The 20,923-nt window shown below is 41.5% G+C and overlaps 1 protein-coding gene across 6 annotated transcripts in view; it reads left to right on the forward strand.

Annotated features, from left to right (window-relative positions):
* The window catches only part of SMAP1 (small ArfGAP 1), a 158,931-nt gene that overhangs the window by 74,684 nt on the left and 63,324 nt on the right, over window positions 1-20,923 (forward strand). For 4 of the 6 annotated variants that reach the window (XR_002175183.3, XM_073789341.1, XM_019929275.3 and 1 more), the window contains 2 exons: window positions 10,818-10,893; window positions 18,668-18,748. Coding sequence is in view for 4 of the 6 variants with exons in the window: in XM_073789341.1 (XP_073645442.1) it covers window positions 10,818-10,893; window positions 18,668-18,748 (157 nt within the window). In the remaining 2 variants the exon portion in view is untranslated. Of the gene's footprint in view, window positions 1-10,817; window positions 10,894-18,667; window positions 18,749-20,923 lie in introns of those variants that run through there. The other 2 variants (XR_012324690.1, XM_019929276.3) reach the window with 1 other exon arrangement.

A 20,923-nucleotide genomic window follows, 5' to 3' on the forward strand; every position in this document is an offset into this window, starting at 1 on the left:
CAGCCGCTCCACGGCATGTGGGATCTTCCCGGACCAGGGCACGAACCCGCGTCCCCTGCATCGGCAGGCGGACTCTCAACCACTGTGCCACCAGGGAAGCCCCAAACTGATTCCTCTTGATTGATCTCCAACTCTTGATTGGAGCATATAGGTTGTTTATTACTTCAGACTATTATTAGAGGTTTGATTTGTGAGCATCTTGAGTACTTTTTGAAAAATCATTTCCAGAGAAGTTTCCTTTGAATATTTATTTATTTATTTGGCTGCATCAGGTCTTGGCTGCATCGGGTCTTCGTTGCGGCACTTGGGCTTCTCTCTAGTTTTGGCATGTGAGCTCTAGAGTGCACAGGCTCAGTAGTTGCAGTGCATGGGCTCTCTAGTTGTGGCGCATGGGCTTAGTTGCCCCATAGCATGTGGGATCTTAGTTCCCCGACCCTGGAGGAAGTCCCTGGAGGAATTTCCTTTGATCACCTTTATGTGGTAATTATGTTTATGTGAAGCAGTTGACAGACAAATCCCATACTTGGTGGACGTGGATGGTGGCAGGGATGTGGGGTCATTGTCACTGCTGACCTTCCGTGGGTCACAGGCTGCATGGCTCTCTCTGCTTTCACATCTGACCTAATGAATGAGGGGAATATTTTCTCACAGGCATTTTAGTGAGGATTTTTTTTTCACATGTTAAAGAGAAATTGTTTGATTTTATAGGGTTCCTCGAACTCATATTGAAGTTTGAGAGAAAGCTCATCAGAATAAGATTATCTAATTGACTGTAGGTATATGTGATTTTATCCAATGGTGATTTTTGTGATTTTGGCAATATAATGTAGTTTCTTAAAGATCAGTTGTGTACTGGACTCTCCTGGTGATCCAGTGGTTAAGAATCTGCCTTCCAATGCAGGGCACACGGGTTCGATCCCTGGTCGGAGAACCAGGATACCACATGCCGGGGTGGGGGGGCAACTAGGCCCGCGTGCCGCAACTACCAAGCCCGCGCACCACAACTAGAGAGGCTTGCGCCACAACTACCGAGCCCACGCTCCACAACTAGAGAGCCTGTGCGCCACAACTAGAGAGCCTTGCGCCACAACTACCGAGCCCGTGTGCCACAACTAGAGAGCCCACGCACTATGCAGCTCTCACGCCACAACTAGAGAGCCCGCACACCACAACTACTGAGCCCGTGTGCCACAACTTGATAGAAACCCCCATGCTGCAAGGAAGAGCAGAGCCCATGCACCACAACGAAAGATCCCACATGCCTCAACTAAGACCTGACGCAGTCAAGTAAATAAATATTTAAAAAAAATTATGTTTAATATTTAATATTTAATTAATTTTTTTATTAATTTATTAATTAATTTAATTATTTAATTAATATTTAATATGTTTAATATTAATATTTAAAAATTAGCTTAAAAAAACAAAAAAAGAACAGGTACTACCCATGTGTATACTAAAACAGTTTGTGTGACCAAACAATGAAAAAAATTGATCTTTTCTCAGAGATACAGGCCATTATATATATATTTTTTCATATTTGTATAGAAACCTTTTGGGTTATACTCAAGAAGTTAGTATTTGTCCTGTTCTGTTTCTGCTTCCTCCACCTCCTTCCCACACATTTAGCAGTCTGATATCCCAGGCTATTTTTATTATAGCAAGATCCTGGGGTAGGAGTGGGTGGTACATTTCAGGCATAAAAAATTGTGTGAGCAGAAGTATGAAGGTGTGAGGACACTTGACATTTTAAAGTTTTGATATGACAAGATTTAAGTTTCGTGGGCCAGTGGCAGAAGAAGCTCATTTTTCCAGATTGTGAAGGGTTTTCAGTACCATGTAGAGCAGCATATAGGTAGCATATAGAGCAGTACCTCATTTCATTGGCCCAAAGGATTGAAGGATTTGAAAAGCCATGAAGAATTTTGAGGCAGGAGAAACATTAGAAATATTAGCTTCTCCCACAAGGAAGATGAGTTGGAGGAGGTTGTGGAGTCACAGAGGGCATGTAGAATACTAGTACAGCCCTGAGGGGAGCAGTGATGAAGAGATGAATTACGTGGGAGACTTGAGAACAGGCAGGAGGGAATTGGGGAGACTGGAAGGGAACTGGGAAGGCAGGGGCAGTTGGATTAGGTTAAGATTGCCTGGGCTTCCCTGGTGGTGCAGTGGTTGAGAGTCCGCCTGCCGATGCAGGGGATGCGGGTTCGTGCCCCAGTCTGGGAAGATCCCACATGCCACGGAGTGGCTGGGCCCGTGAGCCATGGCCGCTGAGCCTGCGCGTCCAGAGCCTGTGCTCCGCAACGGGAGAGGCCACAACAGTGAGAGGCCCGCGTAGCGCAAAAAAAAATTTTTAAAAAGAAAAAGATTGCCTTTGTTTCCAGGGAAGACACTGCAAGGACCCCAAGTTTCCTAGCTTGGCTAAGGTTCTGTGAGTGAGGTAAACTTCTTCATCGGGGAAGGAATTCAGTACCAGATGAAGGTGTAAGGGTTACAAATTGAAGACAGTGAGCCATCACTTTGGGCAGGATAAGGTGTCTGTGGGACACATGCATGGAGATGCCCATCTAGAAGCTGGAAACAGGAGTCTGGACCCTAAAAGAAAGCAGGAAATGCAGTGTAGACAAGGAGAGTCACTTAGCACGTAGCTGATAGAAAAATGCTTGCTAAAGTTGTGTTTACCTAGGGCAGTGGTCCTGTATTCTTTTTTAAATAAATATATTTATTTATTTATTTTTGGCCTCGGGTCTTCATTGCTGCATGCGGGCTTTCTCATTGCGGAGAGAGGGGGCTACTTTCCGCTTCAGTGCGTGGGCACTTTTCTCGTTGCGGGGGCTTCTCGTTGCGGAGCACGGGCTCTAGGCGTGCGGGCTTCAGTAGTTGTGGCACGCGGGCTCAGTAGTTGGGGCTTGCGGGCTCTAGAGCACAGGCTCAGTAGTTGTGGCGCACGGGCTGAGTTGCTCTGTGGCATGTGGGATCTTCCAGGACTCGGGCTCGAACCAGTGTCCCCTGCATTGGCAGGCAAATTCTTAACCACTGCACCACCAGAGAAGTCCCTGGTCCTGTATTCTTTTTTGCGGTTTTATTGAGACTCTTGGGAATGCTGTTTTCCTTCTCCTCTGGAAAGTGAGGGCATAGGGCAGAATCCTGAGGAAGAGAGCATGGTGGAAGGAGATACCACAGAGCAAATAAACTGTGTTCCAGGTGGTTGTTACCACTGCTTGCAGGTTGTATTAGGTTATTCCTTTCTCTGCTTCTCACCCCCAAGCCTGAGTTAATGTATAAAATCCCTCAAATTGAAGCATCTCCCTTGTCTGGAAGTTTGTGTGTTGTGTGTGTTGTGTGTGTTGGGGGTTGGTTTGGTTTGAATTGGGTTTTTGGACTTCTCTTGAACGTTAAGAGGGTAAATTACTTGAGGTTCTTGAGATTTGGGGTAGTGTCCTTTATGTGGTATCTGGTGGATGAATGTGGCTTCCAAGTTATTTAGTTCATCCCCATGATGCCGTGTTGCTTTGACAAAGCCCTGAAGGTATTCAGGGGAGGACAGGACCTCTGTGTCCCCTTACACTGCCCTCTTCTGTGTACCATTTGGTACACATTCGTAGGAATTCTGTTAAGTAATTACTATCCGTTTTATGGTGAACCTAATAGAAGTAAAGGATTAGTGAGATGGTGAGTTCTTTTTTCTGGTGTTTTTTGCTATGTCCTTAAATGTGTGGTCCTTATCTAAACATTTCAGGAGAGATGAGATTTTTGTAGTGAATTGATTGGTGTCTGGCATCAGTAAGTCCTTGACCTTTGACAAAGTGAGGGTGTGGCATTGGAAACAACTGCAGTAGCTTTCCTGCTCAGCGAGGGTTCACTGTGTGCCAAGCCCTGAGTTTGGCACTTTATGTACATTAGCTTTCTAAATTTTCAGAGCAGCTCAGATAGAGCATAATATTTTTATCCTTGGCAGGCAAGGGGGTAGGGTTCTCAAAGAGCTGTTAAGAAACTTCCCAAAGCCTCCAGACTTTCCCTCGTGTGTAAGGACACTTGGATATTATTATACTTAATGATGATAGTCTGACTAAAATCAGTGTTGTCACATTTGAGTCCTGGTGGGTGGCTTTTAAAAATAGATAGGCTTATAGTTTGGGACTCTTTGCAGCTAAGACCATAAGGTCTAGGTGAAAATGTCAGTTTTTGAGTACCTGGTATGATTCAGGTCAGGCTCTTAGATAATGTGTGTCTTTGCTACTGTTAGTTCAAGCATGTGTGTTTGATTTTTCAAACTAAATGTTACTTGTAAAGCATTTGCAAATTATGGTCATGTTCATATGATGTGTTGACCTCTTGCTGTTTACAGAAAGATAATCTAAGATTGTCAGAAACTAAAGAGGGATTTTGTCTAAAGACATTTGAGATAGATGACTACTAATGATAAGAGTATAAGATGACATCTCTTGGACCATGAGACCAGCTTCTATATCTAATGTAATACTGTAGTCTTCAAAAATGTTTTTTACCAAAAAAACAAATGGTTCTGAAGAACCTAGGGGCAGGACAGGAGTAAAGATGCAGACGTGGAGAATGGACTTGAGGACACAGGGAGGGGGAATGGTAAGCTGGGACGAAGTGAGAGAGTGGCATGGACTTACATATACTACCAAATGTAAAACAGATAGCTAGTGGGAAGCAGCCGCATAACACAGGGAGATCAGCTCAGTGCTTTGTGACCACGTAGAGGGGTGGGATAGGGAGGGTGGGAGGGAGACGCAAGAGGGAGGAGATATGGGGATATATGTATACGTATAGCTGATTCACTTTGTTATACAACAGAAACTTAACACAACATTGTAAAGCAATTATACTCCAACAAAGGTGTTAAAAATGTTTTTTACCTTAGTTATTACAGCTACGTCACTTTTATCCCTTCTTTTAATTATGAAACACTGTGATTTGGAGCTATTATTAGGGAGACTAGTAAAACCAGTCCCCTTTTTTTCTTTATTTCATCAATCATTCTAAAGCTCAGTGCTCTTTGAGAAGCCTAACATCTCTGCACTTTTACTGATTTAAATATAGTTGTCTCATCCTTAGAGGCAAGTAAAACTCACATAATATGGGACCTCACTGCATTCTTAACAAGATTTGTTACTTTTTAAAAGCTTTGCAATTTACAAAAGTTAGGCAGAAGCTGCTGTGAAACTGTAATTTCTCATGTGGCCTGTGGTTAATTCTACGCGGCATGTACGAGTGCACGACAGGCGATAAAGCTTTACATTAAAGATTTTCATTCGGATCTTTCGTCTTATCTGATAACTTTAATTACCTCAGTTCCATGAGTTCTGGTGTGCACCAGAGCTCATCAGCGGTGATTCTCCGTGGAGCTTTTGAAAATTTTACTGCTATCCGTGTTGTGTGTCTGGAACTGGAACATTTTGTTCTTGGGAATAGATATTAATTTGTATTTTAAGTGACATCTTTAAAGAAAGGAAAAATCTTAAAATACAAATAAATACATGTGAAAAGATAAAACACATAGTGATGTGAACATTTTTCTGGACTTCTGTAGTGCTTGCTGTCTGTTAGTTTTGAGGATTGGGACAGTGAAGGGTGCCGTGCTGAGTGTTTTGTGACCAAAGGCGTGGCGGGTATTCTGGGGTATTTCGTTGTTTGTGTACTAAGTCCCAAATCAGCCACCTAAACTTGCGCTGTCATTGGTATATTCCTTACCTTGATTTGCTGAAAATATTACTGTTCTATTTCTTTTTGTGGGGGAGGAGTTGTATTATTGATCTCTGTCAGTAATAAGCCCTTTTGTCTCAAATGGCAGCTGGATGCTGGAAAATGAAGATAAGTATTCCCTGATCTTCAAATTTATTGGTTCTTTTGTTGCTGCTTCTCACTTGCTCATCTGTTTAAAGTTGATGATAGGCACGCCATCTTAGCCTTGGCTCAGCAGTTTTCTGTTTCCCCCTCTGCTGTGGGCCCTGTGTTTAAAAGAGCTGCCTGTCAGAGCATGGTGATTGATAATAAGAGCTGAGGGTTAAACAGTAGTCACTCTGTCCCCCACTGCTCTTAGGTCTTTCCACACACTAGCGTGTTTAATCCTGCGAGGTGAGTCTTGGTGTTATCGCCATTTTAAAGGTGAGGAAACTGACACCAAGTTATACAAAAATAAAAGCTAACTTCATTTATGCTTACTGTTTGTTAGGTACTATGCTGAGGGCTTTATCTATATTATCCACAAAACCGTCAACAACTTGGTAAGATATGGAGTATTATTGTCATTTTCACTACTGGTACCAGAAATGAGGGTATGCATTGGAGACCATCTTCCTTGAGAATTAGTGCTATAGTCAGCATATAATGCAAAATTATTGTCAAATTTCCCTTGAAAATCCCTTACATTGTCTACAGTGGCAGTTTGCAGACACAGAGATCCTCTATAAATCCAACTGGGCTGTTCTTGGCCCACTAGAGTTGGAATAGAATTCAAGCATCAGCGACTACAGGCCCATGAGCCAACTCCTGTTTTTGTAAATAAAGTTTTATTAGAACATATCCATACCCATCCATTTATCAGTTTTCTGTGGCTACTTTGGAGCTACAAATGCAGAAGTGAGTAGTTGCAGCATAGACCAACTGACCCACAGAACCTAAAATATTTACTATATGGCCCTTTAAGAAAAAGTTTGCTGACCCCGGGAATAAATCAGCGTTTCTTTAGGTGAATTAACAGTGAAGAATTGGCTTGCTTTTGGGAAGTTTTACAAAAATACATGAGGACCATGTGATACATTCTTGGCCTAAGAGGCCATGTAGGGCCTGAGAGCATCCAAGGATGTGGCATGTGCCCTGAATCACAGTTCTTCTCAGGTGACTCCACTGAGTTTTAAAAGTTCACTTTGTGGTGTGCTTTGTTTTTTAAAAAGCAATGTTTTATGTTAATAATGAGGAATATCCTAGTACATCGTCCTATCTTGATGCTTTAATTTTTTTATGTCCTTGAAAAACAGATCAGCTTTCATCTCACATTAAGTTTTTAAAATTACTTACTGCTTAGATAATTTCTGATAGGGTTTCTTTTTTAATATCATAAACAGTAACCAGACTCAGCTATATTTGAATTATTTATTTAAAATACACTAAGTATAAATTAAGATTTCACGGATATCTGTCATTTCTGAAAATTCACACAACATATCATTTCATCAGATGTTAGTATTGTTTTTCACTACAAAAGATTGTATACTTAAAATGTTTGCCTTTTTCAAATCGATATTTATAAAACCATCATAGTTTTCAATATTTTAGTTTTACAGTGGTTAAATTATTTTATATACTTTATTTTTAATCTTAATGATTAGTTTCCTAAAACTAAATTTTGGTCATAAACAACAATCTTTCCTTTGTCATAAACATTTCATAAATGAGAGTATTAAAATCTTTCCAGGCTTTAATATGTACTACACTTGAGGGACTTCCCTGGTGGTCCAGTGGCTAAGACTCCGTGCTCCCAATGCAGGGGACCCGGGTTTGATCTCTGGTCCGGGAACTGGATCCCACGTGCATGCCGCAACTAAGAGTCCACATGCCACAACTAAGATCCTGCATGCTGCAACTAAGACCCAGTGCAGCCAAAATAAATGAATAAATATTAAAAAAATATGTAGTACACTTTAAACAATATCCAAAATAGACTGTTGTTTCTATCTTTAAGGAGGAAAAATATCAGTGTTGTTCACCTCCCAGATATTTAAACATAAAAATTATACTTTAAGAATTTAGGGGCTTCCCTGCTGGCACAGTGGTTGAGAATCCACCTGCCAATGCAGGGGACACGGGTTTGAGCCCTGGTCCGGGAAGATCCCACATGCTGCGGAGCAACTAGGCCCGTGAGCCACAACTACTGAGCCTGCGCATCTGGAGCCTGTGCTCCGCAACAAGAGAGGCCGCGATAGTGAGAGGCCTGCACACCGTGATGAAGAGTGGCCCTCACTTGCCACAACTAGAGGAAACCCTTGTACCGAAATGAAGACCCAACACAGCCAAAAATATATAAATAAATAAATTAAAAAAAATAAAGAATTTAGATTTCCAAAATTTTCTTAGTTAAGAAATAACTATATGCATATTATATGTAATATTTATATCTAGAAATATAATTACTGTTTTTAAAATAGTATACAGTTTTTAAAAACAGTAAACATATTTCCTATCATCTAGAGTGGAAATGACATCAGTCTAAGTAAATTCTATTTTCTCTTCCCTTTTGTGGTGGTAAATAGTTGTCTCTGCAGTGAAAGTTGCTCAGTACACCACGTTCACACACCTCATCCAAAGGGCCTCTCTTTTTGATTGTTTCGTTTTTTCCTGTTAGAAAACTAGAATAATGTAATATTGAACATGGATTTACAGTCATGTGCGAACTTAACATTTAGCTTATTTACATGTGAAATAGTTGGAATAAATAACATTCTTGCATTTTATGAAAATCTTGGGGTGTTTTGGTAATTTTTTGGTACTGGCTGCCAAAATGTTCACATATCTAAATAAATAATCAACCTCTGACAGCTCTGGGGCCTTTCACTTGAAAGGGTCTCCAAGGCTACCTTGAAAATAAAAGGCACTCTCCACATTTGACCTTCTTCTCTAGATTTGAAAGCATTTGTTATCATTAGCAGAAATAAATGACTGATTCACAAATGAACTTGTGATGACCAGTAACATTCTGAAAAAAGTGGAAGTCAGACATTCTGGTTTCGAATCATCACAACTCTCCCTTCCTTGTACTGTAGAATCCCAGAGAACTTCTTAAACTTTCTGTGCCTGGTTTTAGTTGTAAAATGGCACCTACCTCATAGTTTACGAGGACAAAAGGAGATAAAGTACCTTTCACATACTCAGTTTATAAAAATCCATCTTTAAAAATGGCTTTCAATTATTCAGCTTACTTAATAAATTGAACGTTTAGATTTTCTGTCTTACTTGCCCTCCCTGGCCCCCTTGGAGTGCTTTCTTTTAATACCCACTGTATAGTTGTCTGTCAACTCTTTCTATTACCTATGGCCTCAACTGTCAATTTAAAGAGCTTTTATTAATTTCTAATAGGAGGTTTTGACTGAAAATACATTGTTTTACTGCTTCAGGTAACTTCTCTTTGAACAGGATGTCTTAACCTGGGGATCCACAGAGAGATTGTATTTCAGTGTAATTCATTTCCTTTGTAATTCTATGTATTTTATTTTATGCATTTTTTTAAGGTTTTTTTTTAAGTGCATTCTTTTTAAAAAATTAATTTATATTTTGGCTGCGTTGGGTCTTCGTTGCTATACGTGACCTTTCTCTAGTTGTGGCGAGCGGGGGCTACTCTTCGTTGTGGTGTGTGGGCTTCTCATTGCGGTGGCTTCTCTTGTTGCGGAGCATGGGCTCTAGGCGTGCTGGCTTCAGTATTTGTGGCACGTGGGCTCAGTAGTTGTGGCTCAGGGGCTCTAGAGCACAGGCTCAGTAGTTGTGGCACACGGGCATAGTTGCTCCGTGGCATGTGGGATCTTCCCGGAGCAGGGCTTGAACCCGTGTCCCCCTGCATTGGCAGGCGGATTCTTAACCACTGCGCCACCAGGGAAGTCCCTTTTTTTAAGGCTTTTATTTGTTTTTATTAAGTCAGTGCCCAATTTATACTATTTTATGCATTTAAAAGCACTATCTCCACAGGCTTTACTGGACTATCAAAGAGGTTCATGGTACTAAAAAATTAAAAAGTTACAAATCCCTGATGGAAGAAGTTCCATTTTAGTAGGATATGGTAAAGACATGGTTGTTGGACTGCTAAGAGAAGTCATCTCTGTAAGATAACTCAGGGCTATTGGATCCCACTAGAAATGACTCATCTATCAACAGGTAGGGCTGGTCCCCCCAACTTCAGAAAATTGAATAGTTCTCACCTTGGTTTTAGCTTCTTGACTTCTCCGTATCTAGAACCTTTGCAGGAAAAAAAATAGCCACCGTTTTTCTAATATACAGAGAATCTTCTCTGATACAATCAGAGGCAGCCATGTATGGTGGAAGGGACATAAGTATTGAAATCACAATTGTTTAGTCTTTCCAAGTTGCTGATTCTTCATCTATGATGTGGAAATTATAATATGCACATTACTGTGTTGAGGAAGGATTAAAGGAAAAAACTATGGACAGGGACTTCCCTGGGCACAGTGGTTAAGAATCCACCTGCCAATGCAGGGGACACGGGTTTGAGCCCTGGTCCGGGAAGATCCCACATGCTGTGGAGCAGTTAAGCCCGTGTGCCACAGCTACTGAAGCCCACGCATCTAGAGCCCGTTCTCCACAATGAAGAGAAACCCCCACTTGCTGCAACTAGAGAAAGCCCGCATGCAGCAACGAAGACCCAACACAGCCAAAAAAAAAAAAAAAAAACAGAAAAAAACTATGGACAGCACACAGTGTCTGGTGCGCTGTGGTTGCTGCATGGGCGTTAGTTTCTTTACTTACACTGAGAATCCAAAATGAACATGAAGTGAATTTAGAGCTGAGTCAGGGTAGAGGGCTGTGGAGCGTGATGGAATTGAGAAATGTGGTTACTTTTCTTTTTAGAATCGGCTTGAGTGGGGAAAATTTCCTGAAAGAGATAGACTCTTTGGCAGAAAGAAAAGTAGGTTGCAGAATTTAGTTGCAGAAATAGTGTGTGAGTAAAATACAGCCCGGAGAGTAGGAAAATTGAATTTAAAGTCCAGGCTTTGTGGAGACGAATGAATAAAGGGGAGTGTACATGTCACTGAACTCATGCTTTTCCTTAAGTTATCTGTTTTCAGAGCAGTGGAATTTTTCATCAGAGATAAATATGAAAAGAAGAAATACTACGATAAAAATGCTATAGCTATTACAAATGTAAGTAAAATCTTCATCTCTATTGCCAATTGATGCTTGTTGAGTAGATTTGGAACTTTAACATACGATACAGCTCTGTTTATTTATTGTGAAAATGTGCTAGTTACATACTTAAAAAATTTGAATATTGGAAGTTTTTGTCATATAATGTTAATGAGCTTTCACAAAGCAGGACCCTTGATTCAGAAAGGAGCATATTCTATGTAAGAGTCTGATAACTGCTTAAATGGCATTTAATTAATTTTTTTTGAAATTTGCAAAAAGATAAAGTCACTAATTGAAAAATGGAGGAGAGATAATTGTTTTTACTAGATTCGGGAAATGAACAAAAAAGGAAAATCTGTCTTCTTTTAAGGGCTTTGGTGGATCTGTCCAGATATAAGTTTATTAAAACATGGCATTTTCATTGGTTATTATCAAGTATTATCAAATAATAGTTGAGACCTTACTGTAGTGATCCAAATATGTTATATCACTGATCCTTTTTAAGTTTTTCTTTCTGATTAAATTTTCCTATCCCAGTTAAATGCTGTTTAAGGCTAATTATCTTTAGGGCTGTAGTCATTTTTTAAGTCTTTGATTCCTAGATTAATAATAAAGCTATAAGCCAGTTAATTGTGTGGCTAATTCATCTGTCACGCAATTTAGAGACAATAATTTCCTCTCACTTTGCATATAAGCTGGTTTTCCTTTTCAGTCCGTATGGAGAAGCAGTATACTAAAAAATTCAACCAAATACTAACAAAGTAAGGATATTGTAATACATGGTCTCTGACCATTAAAAAAAATCTTCTAAAACAATGTTTAAAGTATGATTAATGTATATTTTGGAGCAAAGGTACCCTTTATAGCGTTTAGGCTGCATTTACAGTGGGTGTAGGAGAGGAAATCTCTTGAAAAATCAGTAAAAATTGACAATATTGAGAGTGATGCTTATCACATCCATGAAATTAAGTTTACTTACAGCATTGTGGGGGGAAAAGGACAAACTTTAAAGCATAAGTAATATATTTTTATATGGAATTCTAAGAAATCATTTTAAAATACAGGGTGTGTAAACCAGGGGTGGGAATTTTGGTGGCCACCTTAGAATTCTCCCGCCACGGGGACGCAGAATGAGTCTGCCCTCCTTGGTATTCCTTAATGAATGAGTGATAGGGGACATTTGAAAAACTGAGTACAGAAATTGTCCTGTCTGTCCGCCCCTCACTCCCCGTAAGTAGTGGTGCAGCATAGCTGGCAACACTGATCAGGTGAGTTCTTAGGAGATCTAGCAGGTATCGAGCAGATGAGGTTGAGCTCTGCCATGTTGTTTGCCCTTTTCCAGCAGCAACTTTTCTCTGTTCCCCTCTCCCCCCTCGCTCTTCCTCTTCTCCCCTCTCCCCCGCCTCTTCTTTCCCTCCCCACCACCCCCTCGCTTCCCCCTCCACATACTTCCATCCTCACGTGATTCATTTGCTATTATAATCATCAAAAAGAAAATCTGTTGCACCAGGAAAATGTATAGGTAACTCTAACTATTTAATCCTTACCCCTGACTGGCTCAGTTTTGTCTTGGAAAAACAGCTAATAGTTGCTGGGAGTTGGTAGCTTTAAAATGAGCACTCACTTGTTCTTGTTTCAGTTTATCTTACACATTTCTTGCCTCCTTTGCCACTTCTCATCCCTCACAAGTAGCCTCTTGAATGCAGTTAGAGTACATGCTTGAGTTTGCATCACACAAAGGTTTTAATTCTCCAGTCTGAATTTCACATGAAATTACTATTCCAATCAGTTGCCATATAATTGAGTATTATATAAAAGTTTAAAAACAGGAAAACTTTCACTTATTTTGTTTTCTATGTGTGTATCTATATATGTATAAAGACTAGTATTTAGCACAATAAAAGTAAAATTAAATCCGTTATTTCAACTTAGAAATTGTGGAAACAATGTTTCTGTACTGTATTATAATAAAAGAGCTAGCACTAGTAATTTCATTAAGCTCTGTTTACAGTTAACTGGTGATTATATAATTCATTAATATAAATGAGCAATAATTTTAAGACAGTGTGAATTGCAATAAATTTTAAGATGTCCTTCCTGATAGGGATGAGAAACTTAGATGATGAATGATCAGGTGGTGATTTAAGATTACCCTGAAATAGCAGTTTCAAGTTGGGCTTTTGTTGTTGTTGTTACTTCTTCTTGTTACAGTTTTAGTTTCCTCTTCTGTGGAATAGGGATGATCACGGCATCCACTTTTGACAGTATTCTTATGGGAGTTAAATAAGGTAGGGCCCACTGCATTTCTGTTGTGTGCCTGGCACAGGAGCGCTTAACACATAGGAGCTCCTGGGAGGAGCGCCTGGCGGGGAGGGAGGGGGGCAGGAGCAAAGGGGCCCAAGCGCAGGGGCGGGTGGGGCTAGAAACCGCGGGGCTCACACGCTGCCCAGAGGCTGTATCTCATTGGCACCACTGACTTGAGTTCTGTCGGATTAATACTGCCACATTTCAGTCAGCCCTTTTTAAATTGTGGGCTGCCAGGCGACTGATGTGGCATTTACAGGACTTCTATTTGAAATTTCTCCAGAATTCTGCATTTCTTAGTGACTTATCCAATGATTTTAAAGTTAGCGTATTAAAATTCAGGCTTCTTCTACATATCTGGTGGCTATGGTTACTGAGTTAAGCTTGTCAAAAGTCTTTTAACTCTCCTACTGATGCGTTTAATCGATGGTTTCTTTTGTATGACTTTAGTTCAGTAAATGTATTTTCAGCTTTTGTACCTAACACATACCATGGAAGGTAATTTGCTTTGGAAACTATATTTTTTAAATGATTTCTCAACTCCTGAAAAAGTAAAGCTTCACAGTGTATTGAAAGGTCATGAGACAGCCCATTTGAGAACTGCCGTGATCAAATCTTCACTTGGAAAATATATTCAAGAATTTCCAAAATGGGTTTGAAGTGATGTATTGCTTACAGTTAATCCATAAGGTATTTTTCAGCATTTTGAGGCACCAGATTTTTATTATATAACATTATTCTGTCAAAAAGGGTGAGAGAGTAAGAAGAAAAAATCATCAAGAAAATAATGTGATCTTTTCTTGAAAAGATAGATGAGCATTTTGCCTTACCACCTTCAACTAATTGTACTGGTATTTTTAGAATACTTGATACTTTTTCACCTTATCCTGGAACGTGGTAGTTGGAAACCTGTTTTACCAGGTCAGTTTTCCTTCTGCAGTAGGTGCGTTTGTACACTTGGATTACTCTGGGAGTTTCTTCGGTGGTGGCCTAGAGAAGAACCTCTGGTCTTAAGAATAATTGAAGGGAGGACGTTAGCTCCTATTCCCGAAGGAGATCTTTACTGAGTTCCCACTTCGTGTTCTCTCATGGCTGGGGGTGGGGGAGAGAAGGGTGGGGAATAGAGGGACAGTAAAGCATGACGATTGCCTTTGCCAGCGCCATTTTCAAGGTCAAAGTCTTGTCCCCTCTCTCTATAAAAGTACTGGAATCCAGTGAAATGGAATTATCATCTAGTTACAAAATAAATTCTGAATTTGACAATGAGTGTATTGGGTTGGCCAAAAGTGCCTTCAGTTTTTAAGTAAAAGTAAAAGACACATTTTTCATTTTCACCAAGAACTTTATTGAACAACGTATTCACCCTTCTTTTCCACTACCTTCTGCCATTTTTCAGGCAACTTCATAATTCCATCTTCCCAAAACTTTTTATCTTTTTGAGCAAAGAACTGTTCCAGATGCCTTTTACAGTCTTCCAGGGAATTGATTTTTTCCATTAAGAGGATTTTGTAAAGACTGAAATAAATGGAAATCCGAAGGTTCAATGTCTGGTGAATACAGTGGATGAATCAGAACTTCCTAGCCAAGCTGTAACAGTTTTTGCCTGGTCATCAAAGAGACGTGGTCTTGTGTTATCCTGGTGGAAGATTATGCGTTTTCTGTTGACTAATTCTGGACGCTTTTCATTGAGTGCTGCTTTCAGTTGGTCTCATTCGGAGCTGTTGGAATTAACCTTTTGATTTTCCGGAAGGAGCTCATAATAGAGGACTCCCTTCCAATCCCACCATATACACAACATCACCTTCTTTGGATGAAGACCAGCCTTTGATGTGGTTGTTGGTGGTTCATTTCCCTTGCCCCACGCTCTCTTCCGTTCCACATTATTGTACAGTATCCACTTTTTATCGCCCATCACAATTTGTTTCAAAAACGGAACATTTTCATTACGTTTCATTAGGGAATGGCACACAGAAATATGGTCAAGAAGGTTTTCTTCCATTAACACGTGGAACCCAAGCATCAAAGCGATGAACATAACCAAGCTGGTGCAGATGATTTTCGACGCTTGATTTGGATATTTTGAGTATGTCGGCTGTCTCCCGCTTGGTGTAATGTTGGTTGTTCTCAATTAATGTCTCGATTTGATTGCTGTCAACTTCAACTGGTCCACCCAACCGTGGAGCATCGTCCAGCGAGAAATCTCCAGCATGAAATTTCACAAACCATTTTTTTGACATGTTCAGTCAGTCACAGCACCTTCTCCATACACTGCACAAATCTTTTTTTGTGTTTCAGTTGCGTTTTCACCTTTCTTGAAATAATAAAGCATAATGTGCCGAAAGGATGCTTTTTTTCTTCCATCTTCAGTATTAAAATGGTTACGCAAAAGTTCACCAATTTTGATGTTTTTTTAAATGCACACTGATGTGACAGCTGTCACAGTACAATCTAACAAAATTGTTTTGAATGAAGTTAAAGACAACTAAGTGCTACTAGAGCCATCTTGGAGAAAAAACTGAACGAATCTTTTGGCCACCCCAACAGATAACTTGCATAAGATTTCAGAGAAGTGCGTGAGCAAGCCAGTGCCCTTTCAGAGGACAGTGAGAACTGCTGATGTGGGGCCTCCTCTTGCTTGTGCCTCTGAGATGCTCTCATCCTCCTGTTTCCTTTTCGTCAATTAAAAAAAATTTATTGAGACCTGTTGAATGTCACATGCTGGAGATGGTGAACAGAAGAGAAACAACGTCTGTCTCAGAGAACTTCAGATGAACGAAGAATACCGATAACGAATCGCCTCTGTACTGGACATCACATGATCATGTCTGCCAGAGGGAAGCGTTGTAGGAGACTGGAGGATGAAGGGACACTTCCTGGAGGAGGCCATGTCAGGACGGGTGGGACCCGCTGGGAGCATGGGTGCTTCCAGCAGAGGAAGCAGCAGGAGCCGAGACCCCTGGAGGCTGGGGCAGAGACTGGAGCGCTGGCACCAGAGGAGTCGCGTGTGGCTAGATGCCCGGTCGCAGGTCAGGGAAGGCAGGGACAGGCAGAGGACCTGTGGTCTGGTTAAGGGGTTTAGACTCTGGCCTTGTATAATGTGTGTGAACTGTTCAAGCCTCCTAAGTAGGGCTAGGTGCTGATCACCTTTGCACCTGCTATCGTCACAGTTTGTAGAAGAGCAAGACCTGGGCAAGGCGACCCGTGAGGAGTGCTCATCCAGGCGCTGGAGGCCGGCGGGTCCCTGCTGGTGGTCAGTGCAGGGGTGGTGGGCAGCACTTGTAGAGATTTGGAAGGAACACATGAGCGCCTGGTTTTTCTTGCCTCTGCGTTTTTTTCTTTCCTCCCCGCACCTGCCTTTTGCTTCTCCCCCATCTGTCTGTTCTGTCGTGTCTCTTGCTTCCAGCTGAAGCAAGACGTGTAGACTCTAGTTCTTCATTCCTTGCTCGCATGATGGGGCTTACCCCGCTCATCGACTTTTTAAAAAATCAATGTTACTGAGGTAGAATTTACATACAATACAAGGCAGACAGTTTAAGTTATAGTTCAATGAGTTTCGGAAAATAAATACTCTATGTAAGCACGACCACAGTCGATTGGCACGTAGACCCTTTCCTTCACTCCAGAAGGTCGCTTTGTGCCCCTGGCCTCCCACCCCTGGCCCAGGTAGCCACTGATCTGCTCTTTATCACGGTAGATTGTACCTGTCTCTGCTGGAGCTTCATATGAATGGTATCATACCCTGTTTACTCTTTGATGTCTGGGTTCTTTCAGCATGTTTCTGAAATTCACCCCTGATTTCATGTGTACTATTAGACCATCCCTTTTTTATTGGCTGATAGTAGTTTGATTTATGGGTACACCAGTCTGTTCACATTCACCTGTGGATTTGTCCACTGACTTTTCAGATGTGTACCCTACTGAACAAGCATCTCTGTTTTTTCCTAGCTGGAACTTAGTATTAATGCTTTTTTATTTTTGCATTAAAATGCTTTGTTAAATGACTGATATTTATTGAATAGTCTTATGTTGCTCCTTCTGAATTTTAAAAGTGGCCAAATCAGTTTATCATCCTCTGGAAAGGAGAACAAGCACTTTTACAGGGAATTATGTTGACTTAGTAACACTCGACATATTAAGTGTCCCTATTCCTCTCTTACATTTTTATGTTCAGCTTTTACATGAATTTGGGCAAAAATGGTCTTTATGATACAGGTTATTATCTTAAGTGATTTTATGTGCTTTTTCTAATCTCTTGTTTTCTACATAGCTCTAGCAAGTAAATGTCCAGTGGGATAAACCAGCTTTGAAGCTGCGCTTTAAGGCACAATTTGTCTTTTTTAATATTTTCTTCTACGTGTAATTTCAGTCAGTAGTTACTGAATGGCTAGTTTGCATACTTTTAGCAGAGCTAACAGTGTGCCAGGGGAAAACGCCCCTAAAGATTATGGGCTTGGGTTGTGAGTCAAGAATTGCAGCTGTAACTAACTCAGTAACAAGCAGATTCGAATGAGGACTTGTCATCTCACACTGTTATTTTGACATCATAATGACCTTTCTATAATCGCACCTTTTATTTTTAAAGATTCCTCGTAGGCACTGTTGGTATGGTAGGGCAATATAGAGATGTCAGTTTTATGGCTCCAAAGATCTACTACGTATTTTGTAAACGTATTTCAGTTATATTTTGGCAGTGAAGAGGGCAGGAAGATAACGCTTACTTTAAAGTGATGAACCACGCATGTAGGAATTGGGTAGGCAGATGTGTGAAAAGGCTTTTAGACGAAATTGTCTCCATGTATAAATTGCCTTTGCTGCATATGTAACTGTCTCATAGTGCTTTGGGGTAATTCAGCCAGGGCAGCCCTGGTGATGGTGTGTGTGTGCACGGAGCTTAAGGGAGTGTAGGAGTGGCTTCACGATAAGTCTTGTCTGCTGCTCAGCTGTTATGCTCCATTAATCCACTCTTTTTTCTCCCATCCTTCTTTCTGTTTTCTTAAACAGTTGATTAAAACTTGAGTTGACTTTTACTGTTTCAGCTCTGTGTTATTTTCCATTCTTGAAGCAGTTACGGTAAGAACGAGAACTCGCTCGTGCTCTCCGGCCACTTGGAACGGTGTGTCTTCGCTTCAGAGCATGAGCACCTTGGCAGTAGCGCTGATGGAAAGGGAACCGCCAGTGACGCTTAGTTGTTCTTCACGTACTTTGCGGGGGGATGATCTTGTCTGAGTGCATTTTATATTTATGTCATAGTGAAATCCATTTTAAATCGTACACTCTTCTGTAGTAAGTACTTTTACTTATAGAAATTCCACATGGAAGCATTTAGAAAGCAAGACTTTTCTCTTGATGCATTATTTTCATTTAACATACCTCTGAGTGCTTCTGTATCTCTGAAATACACGAGTGTGTGTTTCTTTCCTGTGCCTATAATTCTGATTGTCTTCTTTTTGTTTTTTTCTCCTGACTTTCCATCTGCATTCCACAGATTTCCTCCTCTGATGCTCCTCTTCAGCCTTTGGTATCCTCTCCTTCTCTACAAGCTGCTGTTGAGAAGAACAAATTGGAGGTATGGTAGTAGTGTTCTAGCTATAGCCTCATTCCATAGCGCTCGGTGGTAAATGTGCCATCGTTTGGGATGCTGTAATAGTTGTTTATGTCTTGAACGGTCGCTAGTGTTAAAAATGTTAAATACAACAAGAATACTTTTCTATGCCACAGGTAGGATCACAGGGTTTTAATCTGCATTTAATTTCAGAATGACTAATTTATTGTTACCGTAGATATATCTCAGCATTTAATAAGTAATTAGTTTTTTGTTGTTTCCATTACCACCTTATGCTTAAAGGAGCTTTTCTGTAGTTGCTCTTGAATTCTTTGATTTATTTGGAAGGTTTTTGGTTAAAAATGTTTTCTTTCTGTTATTATAAGCACTTGAAGAAAGTTAATGTCAAGTTTCTTTTTTTAAACAATAGTATCCATCACATAGATGAAACGTAGGAGTGTAGAATCATCAGTGATGATTGTTGGAGTGTGTGTGGGATAGGGGTGGTTAGGGTGCACGGTACTACTATTATGGATTTGTAAAGTCATGCCTTCCAATATTTGAAGGTTTTTAATTTTTTTGACTGTGTATCTTTTTGTTGTTCTCATCCTGACCTTAGGGAATTAGTTTGAGACATCCTTTTATCTCACAGTGTTTCTGTGTCTCCTCCTTGATAAATGGTGTGCTTGACACGGGGGATACAAAGGTAAACAAGGTGTGTCTCCCTGCCCTGGAGTAGCTTCCATCTAACAGAGGAAAACGGAGAACTTTACAGAGGTTTCTAGCGCGGCAGAACGTGTGCTGCGGTTGCCGTGCGCTCACGGTGCTGCTCTGAGCGCAGCAGGCGTCCTTCTCATGCGTCTGACACTCTTCATAAACATCAGCTGTGAGGACTAGGGCACAGTGCAAGCAGAGAAGGCATCTTGTGGAGAAAAGCCCGTGGGCAGGGCGGGATGACTGGGGATTTGCGGGGAGAAGGGCATGGCTGGGACACGCGTGGGCCGGGGAGAGAAGCGGAGAGGCGGCTTCCTGTGAGCCTGCTGGCGTGTTTGGCCTTCGTCCTGAAGGCCCTGGCACTCTGATGAGTTTCAGGGGCAGAAGGAGTATCCAGATCGGATTTTCAGGTCATAGCACTCTGCTTCACTGTCTCCGGAGAGCCAACTTCGTGCGGATGGGTGCGGAAAGGCTTGAGGACCTGTTGCGCTGGTCCATGAATAAATGGTGGGCGGGGTGCTAAAGTGGAGACAGAGGGAGTGAAAGGGCGAGCGCAGCTGTCAGAGGTCTCGAGAAGGTCGAGCCTGTGGGGTTTGTGATCAATGGGCTGGGGAGGCGCTTTGGGAGCCTGGATGGCTCCTGGCTTCGGGCCCGAGCACCTCAGTAGATGACAGCGCTGCCCGGTGAGAAGGGATCCGGGCTGAGCGGGTATGAGGAGAGAGCAGGGAGGGCGGGACTAAACGCTGGGTGTGTTGCGTGTGAGGTGACGGCGGGACGTCTGGGTATCTGGTCAGGGCTTGGATGCACAGGTCCATAGGCCAGAGGAGAGATCCGGGTCGGAGAAGGGGGGAGGGGGCGGCAGCCCGGGGAGAGCCATGAGAGTGGAAAGCTGGGTGCACTGAAGAGTTAGCAGAGCAAGGGGAGGTCCCCGGGACAGTGGGGGACAGTTTGGAGCAAGAAGGGCATGGTTGGAGATGAACAGGCTTTAGAGGTCAGAGTGTTGTAGGGGTCAGAGGTCAGCAGGCAGGCCCAGGGAAGAAGCACCACAGGAGGGTGGAGCTGGCCACGAGGAGGTGGAAGGATGGCAGCGACACCTGGTCCAGAGGGTGGAAGCCCTCAGTTTCCGTGTCTGTGCTGTGTGGTGCCTGCCGCCAGGTCCTAGAAAGCAGGGGTCTGATCCAGCTGAGCACTAATCATCGTGCCTGATAGCATTTAGACACTGGGGAGCCCCACAGGAGAGTCCACTAGAATGTCTTTTCGTGCTTTCTTTTTCTTACCCTTTTAAAATTTCTATTTTTATGTATGTTTTGTAATGTATAATATAGTGCTATATGTGCTTTATAAATACATACGTACATGTGGTAGAGTATATATGCTCCCAACTTTTTAAGATAAGAGTGCATAAAAAATTTTAGAGACCGTATCTTTAATTAAATCACTCAAGTGTAGTTTGATTATAATGAACCCAAGATGTACTTCTCTCCG

This window comes from Tursiops truncatus, chromosome 12 (genome assembly GCF_011762595.2).
Source record: "Tursiops truncatus isolate mTurTru1 chromosome 12, mTurTru1.mat.Y, whole genome shotgun sequence".
Classification (NCBI taxonomy): domain Eukaryota; kingdom Metazoa; phylum Chordata; class Mammalia; order Artiodactyla; family Delphinidae; genus Tursiops; species Tursiops truncatus.